Source organism: Anopheles arabiensis, chromosome 3, assembly GCF_016920715.1.
Source record: "Anopheles arabiensis isolate DONGOLA chromosome 3, AaraD3, whole genome shotgun sequence".
Lineage (NCBI taxonomy): Eukaryota > Metazoa > Arthropoda > Insecta > Diptera > Culicidae > Anopheles > Anopheles arabiensis.
The window spans coordinates 54710645-54732614 of NC_053518.1; the positions used below are offsets into that span (position 1 = coordinate 54710645).

A 21970-nucleotide genomic window follows, 5' to 3' on the forward strand; every position below is an offset into this window, starting at 1 on the left:
CCCGCCATGCAATTGACAGCGATTTGCGAGGGCGCGCGAGGGCTCGCACGCCATACAAGTTCACCGCCCCAGAACCCTCGCATTAAAGAGCTTGCGAGCCTTGGTAGTTTTTTCACCCCTAGTTTTAGCAGTTATAATTATAGCACACCGAGAGCAGGTATAACAGTGCGATTTGTAGCATACTAAACACCTGAATTTTGACATTTTAGTTTTCAAAAATCCAAAAAATTTACATAGTGATCTTTTCGCCAAATACTACCGCACAAAAAATAATCCTTGAATAAAAATCAACGATTATTTAAAATACCATAAGATTTCGAACACATGAAATTTTTCGCAACCCTCGCAATGTTTGACGGGAAAAATCAACGATTTTTAAATACCATAAGATTTTGAGCACATGAAATCTTTCGCAACCCTCGCATTGTTTGACGGGCCGTCAAACATTGCGAGGGTTGCGAAAACTTTCATGTGCTCGAAACCTTATGGTATTTTAAAAATCGTTGATTTTTATTCAAGGATTATTTTTGTGCGGTAGTATTTGGCGAAAGGATCACTAATTTTTTGTGGATTTTTGAAAACTAAAATGTCAAAATTCAGGTGTTTAGTATGCTACAAATCGCACTGTTATACCTGCTCTCGGGGTGCTATAATTATAACTGCTAAAACTAGGTGTGAAAAAACTACCAAGGCTCGCAAGCTCTTTAATGCGAGGGCTCTGGGGCGGTGAACTTGTATGGCGTGCGAGCCCTCGCGCGCCCTCGCAAATCGCTGTCAATTGCATGGCGGGCACGCATACATCAACAAATGATCGAATCCCCTCCTGTCATTTCGTTTTCATTTTTCTACAGCACGGTTGTCAAATTCAAAGTGGGTATAGGGACTAGGTGGGCTTATAGGTTTGGCGGGAAGGCCATATTGGAAGAACGAATGACAGGAGGGGATTCGATTGTGATACGTAGTTTTTCACCCACACTACGACACAACAACCAAAACAGCCATTGGAATTCACACGCATACATCAACAAATGATCGAATCCCCTCCTGTCATTTCGTTTTCATTTTTCTACAGCACGGCTGTCAAATTGTTCGGGATAAGCGCACCTGTATAATAAACCCACTTTGGTCAAATTGTTCGGGATAAGCCCACCTGTATAATAAACCCACTTTGCGTAAACGAATGATCTTTATTTTGACATTCAGATTATCGCACAGTTGTCACGGTGATGGTCATACAGGGTTTCCAGCATAATAAACAACTGTCCACTTGTTTATAACAATAGTCGTTTTGAATAGACACCGCTGTCTACCACTTGCTCACACGTCAGATGGTGTAAGCTACTCTGTCCAATTCAATAACACAATTGTCGGCTTCAACTGCACAACGGTCGGATTCGGCACGGTTCTTTGTGGTTGTTGTATAATGAACAAAATGTATGTTGTTTGGTAATGTTTTGATTTATTGAAATGTATGGTTTATACTCCATATTGCTTGAATAAAAGAAACGTGTTTGAAAATGTTTTGTTTTTGCGAAAAAATTCCCAGCAAAACAAACTGTGCCGAATCTAAGGCGAAAATTGTGTTATTGAATTGGACAGAGTAGCTTACACCATCTGACGTGTGAGCAAGTGGTAGACAGCGGTGTCTATTCAAAACGACTATTGTTATAAACAAGTGGACAGTTGTTTATTATGCTGGTAAACCCTGTATTCTGATCCGGCATATTGGGCACTATGGTCTTATCAGGGGTCAAATCTCCAGGATATTACATCAGTGTATTATAAAGTGTGCATTAATTGGCTATGAAGTGTGCAATAATAGAATTTAGGGTTTTTGTAAGTGAGCAACAGTTGGATTCTTCAATAAGTTTAAAAAATAGTATTTTTTGCCATTAGTCATCATTTCCATCCTTAAAATAAAATATACATACCATTTTTTAAACAATAATAATGTATAATAGACACTCATAACCAGAATATTGTAATTTAATCCATCTCAAATATATGAAATACGTTAGCTGTTCCTTTAAGTGTGCAACAATTGGCAAATTACCCTATAGCGAGATTCGCGTTGATCAAATCGGTGTTTGTTGTGCTATGCCTCTATTAGAACACAATGTTATATTCTCGTATTTTTCGTTTTACTATAGGAATATGAACCGAATAATAAGAAAATATAGCTAGGTTATTGTTTGGACTTTCTGCAATATATGAATAAACTATTATAAGTTTATTGGTAAGTTTTAATCCTCAGAACTACAATCATATCACATTTTAAAATAAATGAACGGTGCACTGCAAATTTTACAATCTCTTAACAATTATTTCGTATGAAATATGTGTGTATTTCCCGTTTTTGAAATTTATTTATTTTAACAGCATTTATTTTAACAGCATATCTTAATATTAAACAATGCATACGTCTTGCACAATTTAGTTTTAAAATGAGTGCAGCCAGCACACGCGCAAACACAATCATAATAATGATTGGTCCACAGAAATGGGCTGCTAAATGAGTAATTAGGTTGCAGTACATACACACTGACACTTTTGCTGTGGGCAAGGTGATCGTTGGTGGTACATAGGATTCGATCTGAGATTATGTTGCTATTAAACATTTGACTTGTCTGTATTCAGTGCAGCAAGTTCGTGGTTGTGTTGCTCAATAGGAACCTCCCGCCGGAAAACAGCCTTATAGGCAAAGGCGGTCAGAAAAGCAGCGCCAAGCGGACCAACCCAATAGATCCAATGTGCATTGTATACTCCATTCCATAGGACTGGTCCTAACGAACGTGCTGGGTTCATGCTCGCACCGGTGTAAGGTCCCTATAAAAGGTAACGAAAAACAGTGAATAATGTATTTAGCAAGTTTTATGGAACATATAATACTTACTGCCGCAACAGCTAAGGCTCCAACAGTAAAGCCAAACTTTAAGGCAACCGAATCGTGATGCTTTGCGTTACGAGGATCCCAAACACCACAGCATACCAAAATTAATACCATTGTTGCAACAAATTCAATACCAACTGCCTGCATATTCGAGATAGCACTGTTCGGCTGTGTTACGCAGAATCCTGCTCCTTTTTCAAGAGCGACTTCAAATACAGAAGCAGGCGTCAGCAGTTTGAGAATTCCGTAGCCCATGAAAGCACCGATACATTGTGCTGCACCATAAGCTAGAGCCATCTGAATACATTAAATAGATAAGTAGGAAATCCATGTGCAAATGTACAAATGTTAAAATTTGGTTAGGTAGACTTGAGTCGATACAGTAGTGTATATGCAAGCAATGGCCCGGCGACCGCAATGTAAAATAAACTCAATGATTCTAGCGAGTTTTATGAGTACAATAGTAGCATATTATTATTAAATAATATATTATTATTACTTTGAGGGTAAATTAGGCAACATTAGTAGTGTATTAGCAGGGTTCATAAAAAAGTCAATTAAGTGTAAAATAATGTATGTTCATTTAATACAACGAATGAATTACGCCGTTTTCGAGCCCAAATAAACAATGTTAAGCTGCTTTCGAACATTGTTCAACTATAAATAAACATTTAACGTTTAACTGAAATACTGATGCTTTTCTGAATTTTGTTCAATCGTAACTAAACAAGTAATACCTCTAACTTTACCCATTTTCTGTATAGAGTTTAGACATTTGTATGTGACTTCATTTGCAAAAACAGTTTGAATTTATTTGTCAATAATTTATCCCGATACCACCAAGACTCATAATTGACATTTAAATTAGTACAAAATCAAATTAAATGTTGGATGTTAATACTGGAAATGTTAATATTGCAAAAAGCAAATGTTTAGTTGCGATTGAACAATATTCAGAAAAGCATCAGTATTTCAGTTGGACGTCAAATTTTCATAGTAGAAAAATGTTCAAAAGAAGCTTATCATTGTTAATTTGGGCTCGAAAACGGTGTAAAAACGTGATAAAATATCAAGAATAATGCTCCTACCTTGGTTGAAACCAACTCGTACACCCATGCAGCTGCCGTAACGGCAGGGTTAAGGTGAGATCCAGATACACATCCAAATATTTGTACGATGATCATCACTATTAATCCAAAGTTGATGCATAGTTCAAAGTGGGAAGGTGTATGACCAAGTCCGGACACACATCCCATGCATCCTAACATCACCAATAGTCCTGTGCCAATCAGTTCGGCAAGAAAAACAGAAATGTTATCAAGCGTAGATTTTTTCATTGTGGTTGTCTGTAAAAATATTTGAAGAAAATAATGAGAAATGTAAAGAAATTCATGAATAAATAAATAAATAAACAATTAAATAAATAAATAAATAAATAAATAAATGAATAAATATATATGTTCAATGTTCAATACATATATGTTCAATAAATAAATATATATATGTAAATTTTGCGGATATCAAAATTCAAGAAATTGTCAATTGGCTCAATGTTAGCGTGATCTTGGTTTTACATTGGCATCGGAAAATAAAAATGCCAGGAATACAAATGACATTGCTCTGTATGCGATATTTTACTCGCTATGAGAGATATTTGTTGAGCTTATTGAATTGCTCGTTATGCAAAAAACGAAAAATGTTATAAGGGGTATTCGTTATGAAAGGTTTCACTGTATTATAATTCGATAACTAATTCGATTAGCAAAGATTACTTTTAGCCTGGCCCGTCATCTAGTCGACATCTCGTATGACTTTACAACAGGTCCGTCTTGGGTTCAAACCTCGTATGGACCGCATATGTAGGACTGATTATCCTGCTATAAGTAATCAATAAGTCACGGGCTGTTAAGCACAGTGTTACATGCAGGCCCTGTCCAGCAACTGTTATTTTGCTAAAGAGGAAGAGTTAGAAGAAGGTCATATTTACATAGATTCAAACGGTAATATGTGTGAGTGTATAAACTTAACTTAAATGAACTTATTAAATATTATTTAACACTAGGTTTACGGGCGTCTCTTATATACGTATCTCTACGGCCACCCGTCAATTTGACAGGAGGATAAAAATACGTATCATGAAATCATGAAAAAAACCTATTTAATTAAAATTATGAATCGTTTAACATCAATTTACCGTCAATTTGACATTTGGGAAAAGTAAATAGGTATTTTAAGTATTTCACTTCAAAGTTTAAATTCCGTCAAATTGACGGGTTCCGTAAACCTAGTGTTAATATCAATATTGCGTTATATGACGTGACACTAATAACACTTGACAATCTGTGATATAGATTTATCAGATAAGCTATATCAGATTGAGTAGCAATTTTTGCTACAGTCGTAGATGTTGTTTAATTGAGCAATAAAAGAATATGAATTTACTTATGAGCCTACTTTTTTTAAATAAATGTGAAATATGTTTAAAAAAATCATAAACTAATTACCAATAGAAGTTTTATCTTCAATAAGTGATAAAACATTTTGCAGTGTACTTGGTTTGCAATAGAATATGCGTACAAATTAATTTTAGCATATGCATCCAGAAGCTACAGCTGTCAAGTAGACAGTGTTTATTAAGATAAACGCTAGTTAAACATGGATGTTAATGACAATCACATGGTTTCAAGGTAGCTTTGTATCTCCAGTAGGAGTAGTTGAAATTTATCTTTCCGTAAGCTGCCCTTTATAAGGCTTTTAGATGGAGCAGGCTTTTCGATGGTTTGCTTGAAATGTGTCTTTTTGCCTGTTTATCTGTTCATTTTATTCCAGTCTGGTGTGGTTTATATTGTTACGTCAGCGGAGGGTAAAACATGCTCGAGTGGTTAAGGGCTTCACGATAAGGTTTCTCGATCATGGGATTTGTTGATTATGTTTTATCGAAGTTTAAAACAGGAAAAATCAAATCATGGTGCAATGTGTTATCAGTTTTGTAATCAGGACTTGATAAATAGAACAACAACCATCCTGAGTAAATGAATGGCCTTTGAACGTACACAGCAATGTGAGCATTGCTTAGTTGCGGGTTGAATAATTGAACTAAGTAGAACATCCGTATGGTATGTTTTTGCTTGATGTAGGGTTATATAGGGCCTACTCTCCTCAGCTTATGTGTTACACGACCTCCAAGGATAGATTCGATGGTTTGATCAGCAATATCATTCTGATGTTTCTTATGACGGTTAGTCTCAAAAAGTTTAAGTTTTTGAGTTTTTATTTAAGAGTAACCTGGGACAGCGATACCTGACAACGTAGTGTAGCCGCTGTTGTTTTTTTATCGTGCAGAATAACAAAACACGCTGGACAACAAACGGAACCGGATCGCTTTACCTTTATGATTAAGAGAAGAACATATTTTACAGATGTTGAATACATTCTGAGAATGTGGATGTCAGAAGTAGAGAGAATGCTGTCACGTTTATTGCAGCTAGAACCGGATAGTTCAGTATTGATTAAAAGAGCTAGAGTCAGATATGAATAAACACGGTACAACAATGTAGCAATTGTTTATGACTTTGTAAAGAATCAAAATCATAAAGTAAAGAACAACTTAGCGTTTTTATGATTGGTGTTATTTTATTTAAAAATAACTCATATATGTCAAACATTGCATAATGTCTTGTTGCAAAATGATTAAAACAAAACATCTTAGAATAGCTTTAAACAGCTTTAAATTTTGAGTATGTTTTTCACTTTTATTCATGCCGGCATTTCCGATTGAACAGGAAAAAGGAGGACACATTTTCACGCGAGTTTTTGGTATTAGTGCACGTTTTTCTTGATGGTTCCATGTCGGTGTTTGAACTTCATTTAATACCGGAAATAAGAAACGTATTCGGTACTGGTTATTCGTTTGGGAGGGGTTGAGTGTGTTTTTAAATACACCAATCTCAAACGAACTAACGTTCTCGCGCCGTTGCTGGCGTTGGTTCACTATCGCATGGCCTTTTTACCCTGGGGTCATCAACGAGCAAACATTGTGGCTATGTGAAAGTGTAAATAGCTGGCACACTGGTAGCAATAATCACGCGCGCATCCGTAAACTGATCGAATTGTAATTGTATAATTTCGTTTACTCGTACACATCGATGCTAACGTTGTATGAAATCAATGTAATTACCAACGTCAATAAAGTAATGTGGGATCATTAATACAATAGAGCTGAAAGTGTTTTAATTCTTCTTAATTGAGATAATCTACCATATCTCAAGATTATAATTTATATGTGTATTTATCTTTGCGTAGTATAACACACAATGTGAGTTGAAAAAAAAACTTGATATGCTTGATGTGTTTATTGGATTTCAAAATAAACTCACATCACAAAACTCACCGTTTAAGGAACAAAAGGAAATGACTCCCAGTAAAGATAGAACTTCACAAAAAAAACTTGATGCTCTGAGATTAGAAGTGATGCAACTAGGAGCCGACTATGTGTTCCGATGACTTACGGTTGGGACTGTAAACGTGTTGGACGCTACGAGTAAACTGATAGCTTTCGTCACACAATCCCACCGAAAACCTCATACGGTTCGCTGATAAGTGTTGGTACCACTTCATTTTCACCGGGTGTGTTCATCGCCATTGCATGACGAGAATGGCATGGAAGCCAAGGTACTACTTACTACGCGATCCTAAGAGTCTTTGTAAGAGCAGATAGTTTTCCTCCTTTTAGTTTCAGAACTAGGAGTGTAACTGGGTTGCAAGGCTAGCGCACCGCTGACATAGATGTGCGACCTCGATGCGGAGAATTACATGTGTGAGCGACCATGTGAGGGCCATATACGATTGTTTTGGATGAAGGTTGAAATGAGGTAGAAGATGGGAACGATGCTGGAATATTTTTAGAATGTCTAGCTTGTTGAACTTAAGCGTACTGATCATGTTTTGTGTTTCTTTTGTTTTTGTTTTTGTTGTTATTTTTGTCAAAACCATTTAGCCATTGCGTACCAGTTACATTTGTTTTATGTTGAACGTTTGTGAACCGCACTAAACATAACACCAAATAAATTGATTTTTGTAATTAGTATAACGTTAAAAAATGACTCTTTTAAGTTTAGCTAAACAGCTTTCATAGTAGATAATTTTCGTAAGTATCAAATTGAAACATTCTGAATTGAAATCCTTTTCTTATTGAATCATAAGAATGGTTCCTTATGAATATGTATGATTTAAATTGGGATCAATAATCTATAATTAATAATAAGACAATTTACATAAATTTTACAATTCTTTCAAGGGACTAGGTAGATCGCAGACCCCTGTAAATAATCAAAAACATCATTTTGGTGGGTATATTATCCGATAGATGTCGCTACAAAATTATTCTCGGCATGAAAATTCGAGCAGTTTGCGTGGTTGGAGGTGAGTTTAAAGCCAGGGGTTTTCCGTCGGTTGCGAACTTGTGTGGTGTACTCCGAGAGCGTTTTTAGTGAGATTTGAATTGTAGCTGCTGGATGAACGAAAGCTAGGCGTGCGTGCGGGATTGCCATTAGGTAAGAGAAAAGAAAAATAAAAAGCACATCTCACATCCAATCAAATCATCTATATTTGTTGTTATTTGCCTTTTGCACACATACTTTCTCTCTCGACTGCCTTAATATTATGTCAAGTGATTTAATTTACAATTAACATTTATTCTCATTATCTTCTAACATTTTTAAAAATTATGATTATCATCACTGTTAAACTTTATCAACATGTGATTCTTTATTGTGCAGGATGCAAACACAGACTTGTTCCTGTGGAGGTGCAGGAATATGTTCGATGATGTTGTTCGATTCTCTTCGGAATACGTACTTATACACGATGGGCATAATAACACCGGCCAACGGTGGTCCAACGAAATATATCTGTGTAAGGTATCAAGGTCAACATATTGACTCGAAATCCTTCTTGTATTGTTATCTTACCCATATTTTATGATAACTATTATTCCATATACAAGGAGAAAGTGTTCTAGCGGGGTTCATACTGGCCCCTGTGGCAGGACCAGCTGCAACCGAGATGGCTGCTACAAGTAACGCAAATTTAATTGGTACCGAGTTCTGTTGGTCTGCATTACGCGGATCCCATACTCCACAGCATGCCCATATAAGGATTCCTGTTACTATGAACTCTATTGCCAATGCTCCTGCAGATGTAAGGCTGTTATGTGGAGCAGTAACACAGCTCCCATAGCCATCCACCAATGCTTGGTTGAAATAATCTTGAGGAGCAACAGCCATGAGCAGTCCGTAACCACATAAAGCTCCGGTGAATTGTGCTATAAAGTAAACTAATACCATCTGAAAAATAAATGTGAATGGTTATCGTAACGTAAAAAAATTGGTATCTCAGCTATTTTACTGTGCCAGAAAGATCACCATAGATGTAAGCGGCTATGGAAACCACTGGGTTTATGTGTGCTCCTGATACAACACCAAACGTGAGGATCACAATCATAACGGTGAAGCCAAAAATGATGCCTCGGCTTAAGTTGGTTGTAACGTTGTCAAAACCATCCAAGCAGCCCAAACAGCCGAGAAACATGAGCGTTGCTGTTCCAAAAAATTCCGCTAGAAACTTGGAAACGATGATAAACGACGTAGTGTTAGAGACTGAAATTAAAACAAGAAAATGGTAACTATTTCAGGCAATGCAAAGTGAAACATATATGGTATACGAGTCCAATAAACAACTGTCCGCATGTTTATAACAATTGTCTTTTTGAATGAACACCGCTGTCTACCACTTGCTCACACGTCAGCTGGTGTAAGCTACGCTGTCTAATTGATTAATAAAATTATCATCTTCGATTGCTTCTTCTATTTCTTTTTATATTTAGGGTGTATCCTCTTATGTTGTGCAAACGTTAGAAACAGCATGTTCAGCATATATTGGTTGGCCTTTTAATAGACTTCTTACAGGGTTTCCCACGATTTATTGGTCAGTTCCCATGATTTGGTCGTATCCCATAGATTTTTGGTTCGTTTCCATAATTGGTATTTTCCGATGGGATATCAATACAATTGGACCAAACAATTCTGGGAAACGGCCAAAAAATCGTGAGAATGCACAAAAAATGGGAACCTACCAAAAATGGATGGGAACCAGCCAATAAATCGTGGAAACCCTTTATATTTAGAGCAGGGGTTTACAGACTACAGCCCGCTGGCCGTACGCGGCCCTCGAAAACAATTTTCATCAAGATATCAATTCATACTAATTCAAGACAAAAAATCAAGCTACAATAATAGCAATATGTATAATTTTGAAGTACTGACTAAATATTTTCTTGTCAAAACGAGATTTATACATTCCCTTTAGTAAGGGAACGTCAAAATAGCCCTCAACATCGTTATTTACGCAGCAATACGGCCTGCGAACATTAAAGTTTTGAAACCGCTGGACCGGGGGACATTCTCCATACTAAACACACGAAAACACGGTCGCATACTGGAGCTTTTTTGCCAGAAAGAGAGAAAATAGTAATGGCCGAAACATAGTTCACACACACGTTCTCTTTCTCCCCTCCTTCCCCTCTTCCCCTATTCACCTCGCTTTATCGTTATTGGCTCTTGCTCTCTAGCTACATTGAGCGAGAGGCTGAGAAGTTTTCGATCGCCTTGCGCAGCAGCCCTACCAGCCAAAATCGGAATAAAAAGGCAACGGATCCCAATAACTGTCTATTTATTGTCAGCTCATGTGTAACTAGACGACTCGTCGAATTGTTGTCTTTTTGATGTCTAATAAGATTTATTAGACTTCTTGTCTAATAGTCGTCTAAAAAGTGACTAATAAGCCTTATTAGACTTACTGTCATAAACCTGTCTCATAATTGTCTAATAGTTCTTATTAGATGATATATCCCAACAAGTGTCTAAATTCAGTCTTGAAGCAATTTTGTTAGAAAGATTGTCCATCTACATGGATGAAGTTGTCTAATTTGATGAAGAGTAACATTTAAGAAAGAAGCGGAATATTATGCCAAGTATTCAAAGACTCTGCTAAACATACAGCAACACATGAATATTGTTCAAGAAAACAATAGCAATTCTGATTATTATTGGCATATTCAATAAGCCACCACAACACAAACCAATTTGTATGTATAAAAACATTTGTATCACAATTATCACAATCATAAACCTGAAGCATTTTATCTGTTCTTAGCGTTCCAATGTGAATAATTCTCTTTATCCCTTACTGCAGATGTACGAGTTTTCATCATCAGTGGACTGAGTTCGAAACGCGGCTACACACTAGTGATGTGTAAAGTTGGCAAAAATCCGGAGTCGACTCCGATCCGACTCCGATAAATTCGGAATCGACTCCGGAAGATAGGTCCGCGCTGCAATATCCGGAGTCGTTCGGAATCGTCCGGAGTCGTACGGAGTCGCCCGGAGTCGCCCGGAGTCGGAGTCATCTGGAGTCATCCGGAGTCGTTCGGAGTCGTTCGGAGTCGTTCGGAGTCGTCGGAGTCGTTCGGAGTCGTCCGGAGTCGCCCGGAGACGGAGTCATCCGGAGTCGTTCGGAGTCGTTCGGAGTCGTTCAAAGTCGTTCGGAGTCGTCCGGAGTCGTTCGGAGTCGGAGTCGTTCGGAGTCGGAGTCGTTCGGAGTCGGAGTCGTTCGGAGTCGTTCGGAGTCGTTCGGAGTCGTTGGCGCTACAAATGTGATGACGTAGAACCCTACAATTTTTTTCTGCTGGTGATTTTGATATTTACTGTCTAATAATTATTTTCATTCGTGATTCTAATAGATGCCTAATAGACAGACAGTCTTTGTCTATTGGGTTGGCTAATAGACATCTATAAACGATTTTGGCTGTTAGGGACCCTACGCTGCTCGAAATCTTAAGGTATTTGAATTTTTTTATTCATAATTTTGTTTGTTGAGAATATCACGGTATAAGGTATGGGGCGGTATGGGGAGGTGAACTTGTATGGCGTGCGAGCCCTCGCGCGCCTTCGCAAATCGCTGTCAATTGCATGGCGGGCAATTAATTATAACTAATAATTAATGAACATATTAATATAATAATTATAACTGCTAAAACTAGGGGTGCAAAAACTACCAAGGCTCGAAAGCTATTTAATGCGAGGGCTCTGGGGCGGTGAACTTGTATGGCATGCGAGCCCTCGCGCGCCCTCGCAAATCGCTGTCAATTTCATGGCGGGATGCTAAAAATCGCACTGTTCTACCTGCTCTCGGGGTGCTATAATTATAACTGTCCTCGCAAATCGCTGTCTTGCATGGCGGGAAATTTTTTAACAGCCAAGCTACACGTACCCCGTCAAAAATTGCGAGGGTTGTGAATGATATCATCTGCTCGAAATCTAATGGCATTTTAAATAATCTTCATTTTTTATTCAATTTTTTTGCGGTGTAATTCATCGGAAAGATCACTATTTCAATTTTTGTCGTATTTTTGCAAAATAAAATGACAAAATTCAGATGTTCCTTCTTACGTAACTAACGAATTATTCTATGTTCTTAGGTTTTTAAATATTCTAAATTCAGGTGTTCAGTATGCTACAATTTGCACTGTTCTACCTGCTACTGGGGTGCTATAATTATAACTGCTACAACTGAAAAACTACCAAGGCTCTTTAATAATCATAATCAAGCTCCCCGCCATGCAATTGACAGCGATTTGCGAGGGCGCGCGAGGGCTCGCACGCCATACAAGTTCACCGTCCCAGAGCCCTCGCATTAAAGAGCTTGCGAGCCTAGGCAGTTTTTTCGCCGCTAGTTTTAGCAATTATAATTGGGCATGGGCAAAACGATTCTTTTCACCGAACGCGAACGAACTACAGTAGAACGTCCATTATCCGGGCAGTTCGGGACCGAACAGATGACGGTTAATTGATTTCCACGGATAATGGTCCAAGAAATGTCAAATTCATACATTTTTTTAAAATTCACTGGTTTACTAGAAATTCACATCAAAATAATCGATTAATCACTAGTAGAATATTTTTTGAATCAATAACAATAGATTTAAAATTGTGTTTTATCAAAAATGAAGTTAGAAAATATCACAGATTACTGCACAACAAATGTTTTGCTAACCAGTTCATCGCAGAAAATGTTCGCCAACTGTCAAATTCATGCGCGCGGTTAAGCCGCCCGCCGGTTAATCCGTCCCCGGAAAATCGACGTTCTACTGTAGTTCGCTCACCAAAAAGAACCGAACGCGAACTACGATTCTTTCGTTCTTTGTTTCATGGGGTTTTTATTCACAAAAAACGCTCGTTATCTTTTTCATTTACCCATTATAGACGCATACTGTAGCCAAAGAAGTACTCATTCTGCGGTTGAAACCAATAATTTAAAAACATTAAACACTCGGCTGTCTGGTCTACACAATCAATCGCAAAACCGACCAAAAACTAGCATGTAAAAAACTAATACGAGCAAAAATGTCTCCTGCATATATTGTACCCCATGCCTTATACACACTCAAGGATTCTATTAAAAAAAAACTACTTAAAAATGGATCAACATGATGAGCGCAATCAATTCAGTTCATTCGCGAACAATGACTAATCCGTTTGAACGGGCTCGATCTATTGAATTGCATAGGTATAATTTCCACACCAACAGAACACAGATCGAACGCAAATGAGCCAGTTCGAACACGTTCGATGAATTCAGTTGTGTAGGTACGATTTATACACCAACAGAACACAGATCGAACACTAACGGATCAGATCGAACGCGTTCGATGAATTCAGTTGCGTAGGTACGATTTAAATACCAACAGAACACAGATCGAACACTAACGGATCAGATCGAACGCGTTCGATGAATTCAGTTGTGTAGGTACGATTTACACACCAACAGAACACAGATGGAACACAAATGAGCCAGTTCGAACGCGTTCGATGAATTCAGTCGTATAGATACGATTTTCACACCAACAGCACACGTATCGAACACTGCTGGACAAATTCAACGGCGTTCGAGAAATTGAGTTGTATGGGTGCGATTTCAACACCAACAGGGTACATTTTGATCTCTGACGACCCGTTCGCACGGTGCGAGAAAGAGCGAGAAAGCTATATGATTTTGCACGTTTCATTACCACATTTATGTGTGCCGTCGAACACTGAACGGAACGTTCGAACGCGTTCGGTGTAGTCAGTTTCTTCCAAAAGTCCTGGTCGTTCGTGCACTTTACCGAACTGTTCGAACGGTGCGATTCGCGTTCATTTTACACATGCCTAGTTATAATTATAGCACCCCGAGAGCAGGTATAACATTGTAAATTATAGCTTACTAAACACCTAAATTTTTAGATTATATTTTGAAAAAATCCACAAAAATTTAAACAGTGATCTTTTCGACAAATAATACAGCAAAACAATAATTAATGAATAAAAAATAAATATTTTGAAAATTTTTTAAAATATCTTAAGATTTCGAGCAGATGCTATAACTTGCAACCCTCGAAATGTTTGACGGGATAACAGTACGATTTGTAGCATACTAAAAACCTGAATTTTGACATTTTATTTTGCAAATATTCACAAAATTAGAACTAATGATCTTTTCGATGAATACCACCGAAAAAAATATAATTTATAAGCAAAAATCAAAGATTATTTCATATACTATAAGATCTCGAACAGATGATACCACACGCAACACTCGCAATGTTTAACGGGATAATAAATACCTGAATTTTGACATTTTATTTTGAAAAAATCCACAAAAATTGAAATAGTGATCTTTTCGACAAATATTACCGCAATAAAAATAGTTAATGAATAAAAATCAAAGATTATTTAAAATACCATAATATGGATTTCGATTAGATGGTACATCTCGCAACCCTCGCAATGTTTAACGGTGTTCTATGGATCTTTGATTTTCCAGTCGTTTAAGCCTCATCTGTGGCGCTTGGGGCGGTTTCTTCTTGGCCCTCATTAGTTGCGTTTCTCGGGAATAATCTGTACCCGAAAACGAGATATTGTTATCTCGGATGAAAAGGAGTAGATGATATTTAACCAATATTGTACGTGTGTTTATCACTCTGACTAAATATTATATGTTAGACATTTGAAATTAACAACGATTGGAATGGTTTTTTTACATTTTGTCTAAAGTAGCTTTGTGGATGGTGAATTATTGTATCTTACGTTGTTGTAGTTTTAAATGCTTTATATCCGCTTTCCATAACCTCCGCTTCTATATGACTAAAAATTCCAATTGTTGAATAAAAATATAGTAAGTGGAAAGAAATATATTTTTTAACTTGCATCTTTTTAGAACAACTATCTATACAGTCACCTGATATAATTCTACTAGAGCTTTTTGCCACCTTTCCAGATATAACGGCACGGTCTATTCGGGGCTTGAACCCATTATGGGCATGTTGTTAAGACGCTATTACACTATTTTACATTGTCATTTTACGGCGACAATGATTTATATGCTATGTATAACTCACTCTTTGTGTTCCATAAGGTATCGAATTTAGATTGATTTTTAGCTTCGTCATCATTTGCGTGAATTCCATTAGTGTGTCCCTCGACGTTGCCTGCTACAAGCTCTTGTTCGTGATGGTTTGAAAATCCGTTATGTGTCATATTATTCACCTTTTCTCACTTTCTATTCTGGTAGGTTCAATGCCAAACAAAACATAACTAATAGCATTAGTAATTCACTTTCAATCTGGTTTTTTTTATTGGATGCAGTGCTTCATAAGGGTACTTTGGCGTTAATCGGTATGAGAGTGGAAACGTTATATACATCACAAATGGAATAACCGAGTCGGAAAGACGCAGAATGCTAACTGGCCTACTATGACATTGCACAGACTAGGCGTACTGAACAATCAACTTATCTTTACCGATAACAAGGCCAATCAAAGAATTTGCTGACAAACGGGGGTAATTTTCGATGCTTAATTTACCTATACTGATAGCACATCTTGTCAGTTTTGAATGCTGCTAGGTTTGTTTACCTAATCTTTTGTTTACCCTGAAAGAGGTTTGCCTTTATTACAGCTTACACCGACGTAATGATGCTATCTTCAAAAGCAGACACTTTAATAGGGGCTACATGGTATTCGTAACGATCGACTTTATGGTACAATTTTAGAAGAATGAGAATCTTGTTTCCCCGTATCATGATGGCAATTGCATGGGGACATCATTTCCGAAGTATCACTACATTTTTGAAGAAAAATATACCGATATATTGTAACCATTAATATGGAACCAATCGTAGGTCCAGCAAAATAAATCTGGAAAAAGAAAAAAAAGAAGGATGAGTATTCAATTTTTTTGCCTTATTCATTATTCGTACCCAAAGTCCCTCGTAGTAATGATTCCATATTGCAGGTGCCAAGGACCGAGCGGGATTCATACTAGCACCGGTAATAGGCCCGCCGGCAATTGAAAGCCCCGCAATGAGAAAAGCAAATTTAACTGGAACTGAATCACTGTCCTTCTTATTGCGCGGGTCCCAGACGCCACAATTCGTCCACACTAACATGCCTGTTAGTAATATCTCCACTGCAAGGGCCATTCCAGAAGATAGGCTTTGATGAGGGACTGTGACGCAGTGGGCGTTTCCGTGTTCCAGCGCTTGTTGGTAATATTGCCACGGTGTGACTGCTCTTAATAGTCCGTAACCACACAGTGCCCCGGCGAATTGAGCCACAATATATAAAATCGTTAACTGTGGATGAGAAATAACAAAATTCTTAAAAAAAATAAGCTATTGTACTAATGAACTCAATTGACATTCTTACCTGTAACGATAATGTACCAAAGATGTAAGCTGCTAGTGACACAACCGGATTAATAATTGCACCTGAAGAGGCGCTAAATGTTATAAACGCCATCATAACAACCATTCCAAAGGTAATTCCACGACTAATGTTTGACGTGAGGTTGTCAAAGCCGTCTATGCTAGCCATGCAACCACCAAAAAGCAACATCGCAGTACCGAAAAATTCGGCTAGAAACAGTGTAAACACTGTCCAAATCTGGCTATTCCAAACTGAACAAAAGTAAAATAATGCAAAAAAGATAGAGAAAAAGAGGATGAGTGTTGAACGTACAAGAATTTTTGTAAGCTATTTGAATAGCTGGATGCCATCTAGTAAAAATGAAAAGAAATAAGAAATATTGTTTTAGTTAGCAGAATTCTGTGAAAGTTTTAATGTCATTAATAACATGGATTTAAACATTAAGCATTTTGTTTGATAATCTACTAAAGAATTCAAGTAGTAAAGTAAGTAAAACGGCTACTTTTAATTTTACAAACTATTGTCTATTGTCAACTATTGCCTTAAAGTGACATTCGTATTCTTCTATTTGGTGTAACGTCCTACGCGGACATGCCGGCCTATAAGGGTTTTCGAGACTTTATTCATTACCATGCAGATCCCAAATCCTTGCTTGGGGGGGGACGGTCCATTCTAGGCTTGAACCCACGACGGGTATGTTATTGAGTCGTTCGTTGTACTTTGAAAAATTTTCATTTGACAGCTAGGGAGTCCAAATTCCAAGCTAGGGAGAGTTCTTAGTAACTCATACTTCCTATCTGCAATCATGCAAATGACAACGATTTGCATGGGCGCACGAGGGCTTGCACGCCAGTTCACAGCCTCAGAGCCCTCCCATTAAATAGCTTGCGAACATAGGTAGCTTTTTCGCCCGTAGTTTTAGCAGTTATACCTGGTTGGCGTGCTATAATTATAACAGAGCAAAATGTAGCATACTAAACTACAAAAAATTTTATTTTGCAAAAATCCACAAAAAATGAAATAATGATTTTTTTGACGAATAACACCGCAAAAAATGAAAGTTATGAATAAAAAACAAAGATTATTTAAAATACCATAAGATTTAGAGCAGATGATACTACTCGCAACACTCGCAATGTTTGACGGGAAGTCATGTTTAATATATTACGCATGTCCTACAAATCACGAATAAAATCGGTAATTTTTGCTAGAGTTTCTGATGCATTTTCGATGTATTCATAAAATTACCACCAATAATCAACTCTGACCGAAAAAAATGGGTCGTCACAGTAACGGAATGCAACATTACTGTGACGTTCACGTGTTAAGTTATTCCGTCCGTTCGTCCGTGGTAACCAAATGATGGGCTATTCGGCTGCGTAGTACATACATAGTAACGAGATCGTTTTTAGACCGATATAACCACGAAGGTTGTGAAGTCATCAAGCAGAATCTTCGTTTTTTACTCATTTGTAATTCGACAAAAATTCTAACATTTTATTTTATATTACTTAACAAAAGTTAAACTCGCCTTCTGCATTTAAAGCTTAATTTAAAGTTAATTTTAAGCTTCTTGAAAAAAAAATCAACAAAACGGGAATCTATTTTGCATTTGTCAAGGGAAGTATCAAATTAGCACGATTTGCAAAATAAGCTATAATATTGATAAAAAAAACCGGTATCTCCGAATTCGTGCATCTCGAGGTCTACATGTACATTGTTAAATTTGCGTGACAAATCTTTATTTCTAAGCGTATCTATGATTTCGATAAATAATACGATAATAGACGATTTGTCTGCTGATGCGTAACATTTCAATTTTGTTAGGAGTAGTCAAACAATCAAACTCAAGATCAAATCAATCAATCAATCAATATAAATTATACCTTGTGCTTGACCACAAGGAGATAAGGAATTACAAGCGGTCCCCGAGATACACGGTTAATAGGAACCGAAAATGGCTGTAAAATACCGCGTATCTCGAATTTTCTCGTATGTTGAATCTTGTGATTTTCAGCGTAAATATTTCTATTTTTCGTGTAATTTTGCACGTAGTGGTTGATTGCAGCCATTAAATTAGTAATTTGATATGATACTGACTGAATATTACAGTTTCAAACCTTTTGAAATGGTTTTTAACATTCGATCAAAAGGATTTTTTTTGGCATTTTACAATTTATGTATGAAATCAGTGCAATTTCCTTGTCTATATCATCAGCGTATGCCAGGATCTGGGTTGACTTATAGAAGTTGGTTCCCGTAGTCTCCACCCTCGAGTCACGAATGGCCCTCTCTAGCGCCAGGTTGAATAGGAGACAAGCAAGCCCGTCCCCCTGGCGCAGTGGTAGCAAAAGGTCCTGAGAGTTTTTCCATCCACCCTCACCTGGCAAGTGACGTTGGTCATAGTCATTCTAACTAGCCTTATCAGTTTGGCCGGGATTAAAAAAAAGAGCTCATAGCGTCGTACAGTTTTACCCTGGCTATGCTATCATATGCGGCTTTTAAGTCTATGAAGAGATGGTATGTGTCGTTTCTGTATTCATCCATCTTGTCCAAGATCTGCCGGTGGATAGTGAAGATCTGATCAGTGGTTGATTTTCCGTTTCGGAATCCTCTCTGATAGTTTCCGACTATCTCTTCGACGTGCGGGACAAGGCGATCCTGAAGGATCAGGGAGAATATTTTATAGGCGGTATTCAACACCGTAATTCCCCTGTAGTTGTTGCAGTCCAACCTGTCTCCCTTCTTGTATATGGGGTAGATGATGCCGAGATTCCAATCACAAGGCATCGATTCGCTATCTCAAACCTCAGTAACGATTTGATGAATCTCGTTTTCTAGTCGTGCACCTCCGTTCTTGACCAGTTCAGCTGCAATTCCGTCAGTTCCGGGTGCCTTGTTATTTTTCAGCCGATGGATAGCCTTTTGTGTTTCTTCTATGCTAGGTGGCAGTAGCATGACACTATCTGCTAGTGGCGCTTCTAGCTGTTCGTTAAACTGGTCGTTGAGTAATTCATCAAAGTACTGAGCCCACTGCGAGAGGACCTCTGGCTGGTTACTGACCAGATCTCCATCCTTGTTGCGAAAGCAGGTAACCTTAGGTACAACGTTGTTTCGGTGACCTGCTATCGCTTGGTAAAACTATCGTGTCGGTCCGTACGCCTCTCTGGTTTGCTCGAGTTCCCGCATGTTTTGCTCTTGTAAAGCATGCTTCTTGGAGCGGTGAACTCGTTTCTCTTCGCGTCTGAGCCGTGTATTCCTCTGCGCATGCCCGCGTTCTATGCCGTTGCTGGATTGCTCGGTATACAGTATTCTTACGTTCGGTCACTTGTCTGCATTCATCGTCGAACCAGCCAGATTTGGTGTTGCCACGACGTGGTGCGAGTATATTTCTTGCACAGTTTATTATTTTTGTTTTTAGAGCGTTCCATGTCTCGCTCGTGTTTCATACCGCCTTAGATAGCTGCTCGAAAACTGCTATACAATCCAAACATTCTGCTGACATTCTGAAATTTCAGCCTACGAACTTAAAACGGAAAGGGCCCCAAAATTAGCAAACCGCGAATCTCCAAATCCGTGTATAAGAGATATCGTGTATCTCGAGGACCACCTGTTTATTAATTTAATAATTTGACAATATACATATAATATGCAATAAGAGGTGTATTAAATATAAAGGGAACTGACTGCTGATAACGTCGTACGTAGGTCTTCAACTCAACGCTGAAGTACTGATTACATGCAGTTAGTATGAAAAGCAAAGCGTTATGCAATATAGTAATGACACGAGCCGTGAGATAAGCTTTATGATTGCTCTTCTAATCAAAGATAATAACAAAAATTACATGCAATGTTACACAAGCAAAGCAGTGACTATTGGTAGCAGAGAAGAAAACAAACTTAACGTATACTGAAACACAGTTTTGAAATATAAAGATATTCCTCAAACTTTATATGTTTATATTTATATGTTTTCCACGATCATGAATGAGTAATATGACTATAGAGTAACCAAATAACGATTATTATAGTAACAAATGATAATTATATGTTGAATAAAATTCCGTCGCATGGTACATATTTTATAATATTTAGGCTCGATTTTCACTTAACATAACTAAAATCCTAACAACAAAAGACCATATATATGTTCTACATTTACGATTCACCTGAAGGAGCATATAGGGTCCAAATTTCTTTTAAAATAACAATTTAATTTTTAACATATATATGATTGAAACTTTGAAACTAAACTAAATTATATAATTGCTTTGCTATGTAATCATGCATCATGTGTGTGTGGATATACAGTAGAACGTCGATTATCCGGGTAGCTCGGGACCGGACGGTTGCCGGTTAATCGATTTGCACGGATAATGGTCCAAAGAATGTCAAATTCATATAAAAATTATAGAAATGACTAGTTTTATGATCAATTTACTTTGATTCAATCGATTAATCGTTAGTAGAATATTATTTCAATCAATAACTATAGGTTTGACAACTGTTCATTAACAAAAATGAATTTCGAAAACACCTCTAGACACTACAGAGCTGTACAAAAAACTGGTTGCCCACTTGCCTGTTCGCGGTTCGCTGTACGCTTGAACAGCTGTCACATTTATGCGCACGGTTAAACCGCCCGCCGGTTAATCCGCCCCCGGATAATCGACGTTCTACTGTATATGGTTAATATACATCTTTGGATAAATGTTGAAATTGATTAAATAAAACAAGAAATGTCCGTTCCCAAGTGACATTTGTTCGAAATTGTTTTTCCATATCTGATCGATTAGTACTCGATACGCCTGAAATTGTGGATTTATGTGTGATCTAATTAGTGTATTAACTATTTTATTATAGAAAATGTATTGTTGTACACACGCTTTTTGTTTAACATCATCAGTTTTCAAATGATGCAATAACATAACAGTAATTTTCGTTTTACACTATAATCACTTTTAACGATTTTTGAATAGTTAATACATTTAAAACAAACAGCACATCGAAACTTTTGAAATAAACTCTAGTCAATTAAGTGAATATGTTCTCACATCTTTTGTTTTCCATGTGTATTGCTACCTAAACGCTGCAATGATGCGGGCACTGGCAGTACACTTTACTAAATCATAGAACAACTGTGGATGGTGGATGGTGGATGTCAAAAGAGCTACTGTAATATTCTGATGTGATACAGAAATAATATCACTGTTATCTGGTGTAATGGTAAGCAGACTGCTTATCTGATTATTCACCTGACTTCTTAAACCTAATGCTTG

General features: G+C 37.4%; 2 protein-coding genes across 6 annotated transcripts; both read right to left on the minus strand.

The window, feature by feature from the left end:
* Positions 1–1953: 1953 nt before the first annotated feature.
* LOC120901064 lies at positions 1954–16007 on the minus strand. Its single transcript, XM_040308769.1, has 8 exons — positions 15384–16007; positions 9296–9546; positions 8860–9234; positions 8635–8799; positions 7267–7377; positions 3979–4236; positions 2894–3187; positions 1954–2826 (listed from the first exon to the last, which is right to left on the minus strand). Exons 1-8 carry the CDS (start codon positions 15520–15522, stop codon positions 2611–2613), a joined length of 1809 nt encoding a protein of 602 aa, XP_040164703.1. The 5' UTR covers positions 15523–16007; the 3' UTR covers positions 1954–2610.
* On the minus strand, positions 15596–21880 carry LOC120900213 (aquaporin AQPAn.G-like). 5 transcript variants are annotated; one of them, XM_040306919.1, is made up of 4 exons: positions 21746–21880; positions 16692–16942; positions 16244–16642; positions 15596–16181 (listed from the first exon to the last, which is right to left on the minus strand). In XM_040306919.1, the coding sequence occupies exons 1-4, from the start codon at positions 21759–21761 to the stop codon at positions 16020–16022; spliced, it is 828 nt and encodes a 275-aa protein (XP_040162853.1). In that variant the 5' UTR covers positions 21762–21880; the 3' UTR covers positions 15596–16019. The 5 variants fall into 5 exon arrangements, with proteins under 5 accessions (XP_040162853.1, XP_040162856.1, XP_040162852.1 ...); XM_040306922.1 differs by having other exon boundaries at positions 21774–21875; XM_040306918.1 differs by lacking the exon at positions 21746–21880 and adding an exon at positions 21576–21700.
* Positions 21881–21970: the final 90 nt, after the last annotated feature.

Bases quoted from the DNA above. Each gene is read 5' to 3' on its own strand.
- LOC120901064 (XM_040308769.1), bottom strand. From the start codon at position 15,522: ATGACACATAACGGATTTTCAAACCATCACGAACAAGAGCTTGTAGCA. The intron at 3,188-3,978 runs GTAGGAGCATTA...TAATGTATTCAG, and splicing joins ACGAGTTGGTTTCAACCAAG to ATGGCTCTAGCTTATGGTGC. The intron at 2,827-2,893 runs GTAAGTATTATA...TACCTTTTATAG, and splicing joins GAGCCTTAGCTGTTGCGGCA to GGACCTTACACCGGTGCGAG.
- LOC120900213 (XM_040306918.1), bottom strand. The intron at 16,643-16,691 runs GTAAGAATGTCA...ATTTTTTTTAAG, and splicing joins TTGGTACATTATCGTTACAG to AATTTTGTTATTTCTCATCC. The intron at 16,182-16,243 runs GTACGAATAATG...TTCTTTTTCCAG, and splicing joins ATTACTACGAGGGACTTTGG to ATTTATTTTGCTGGACCTAC.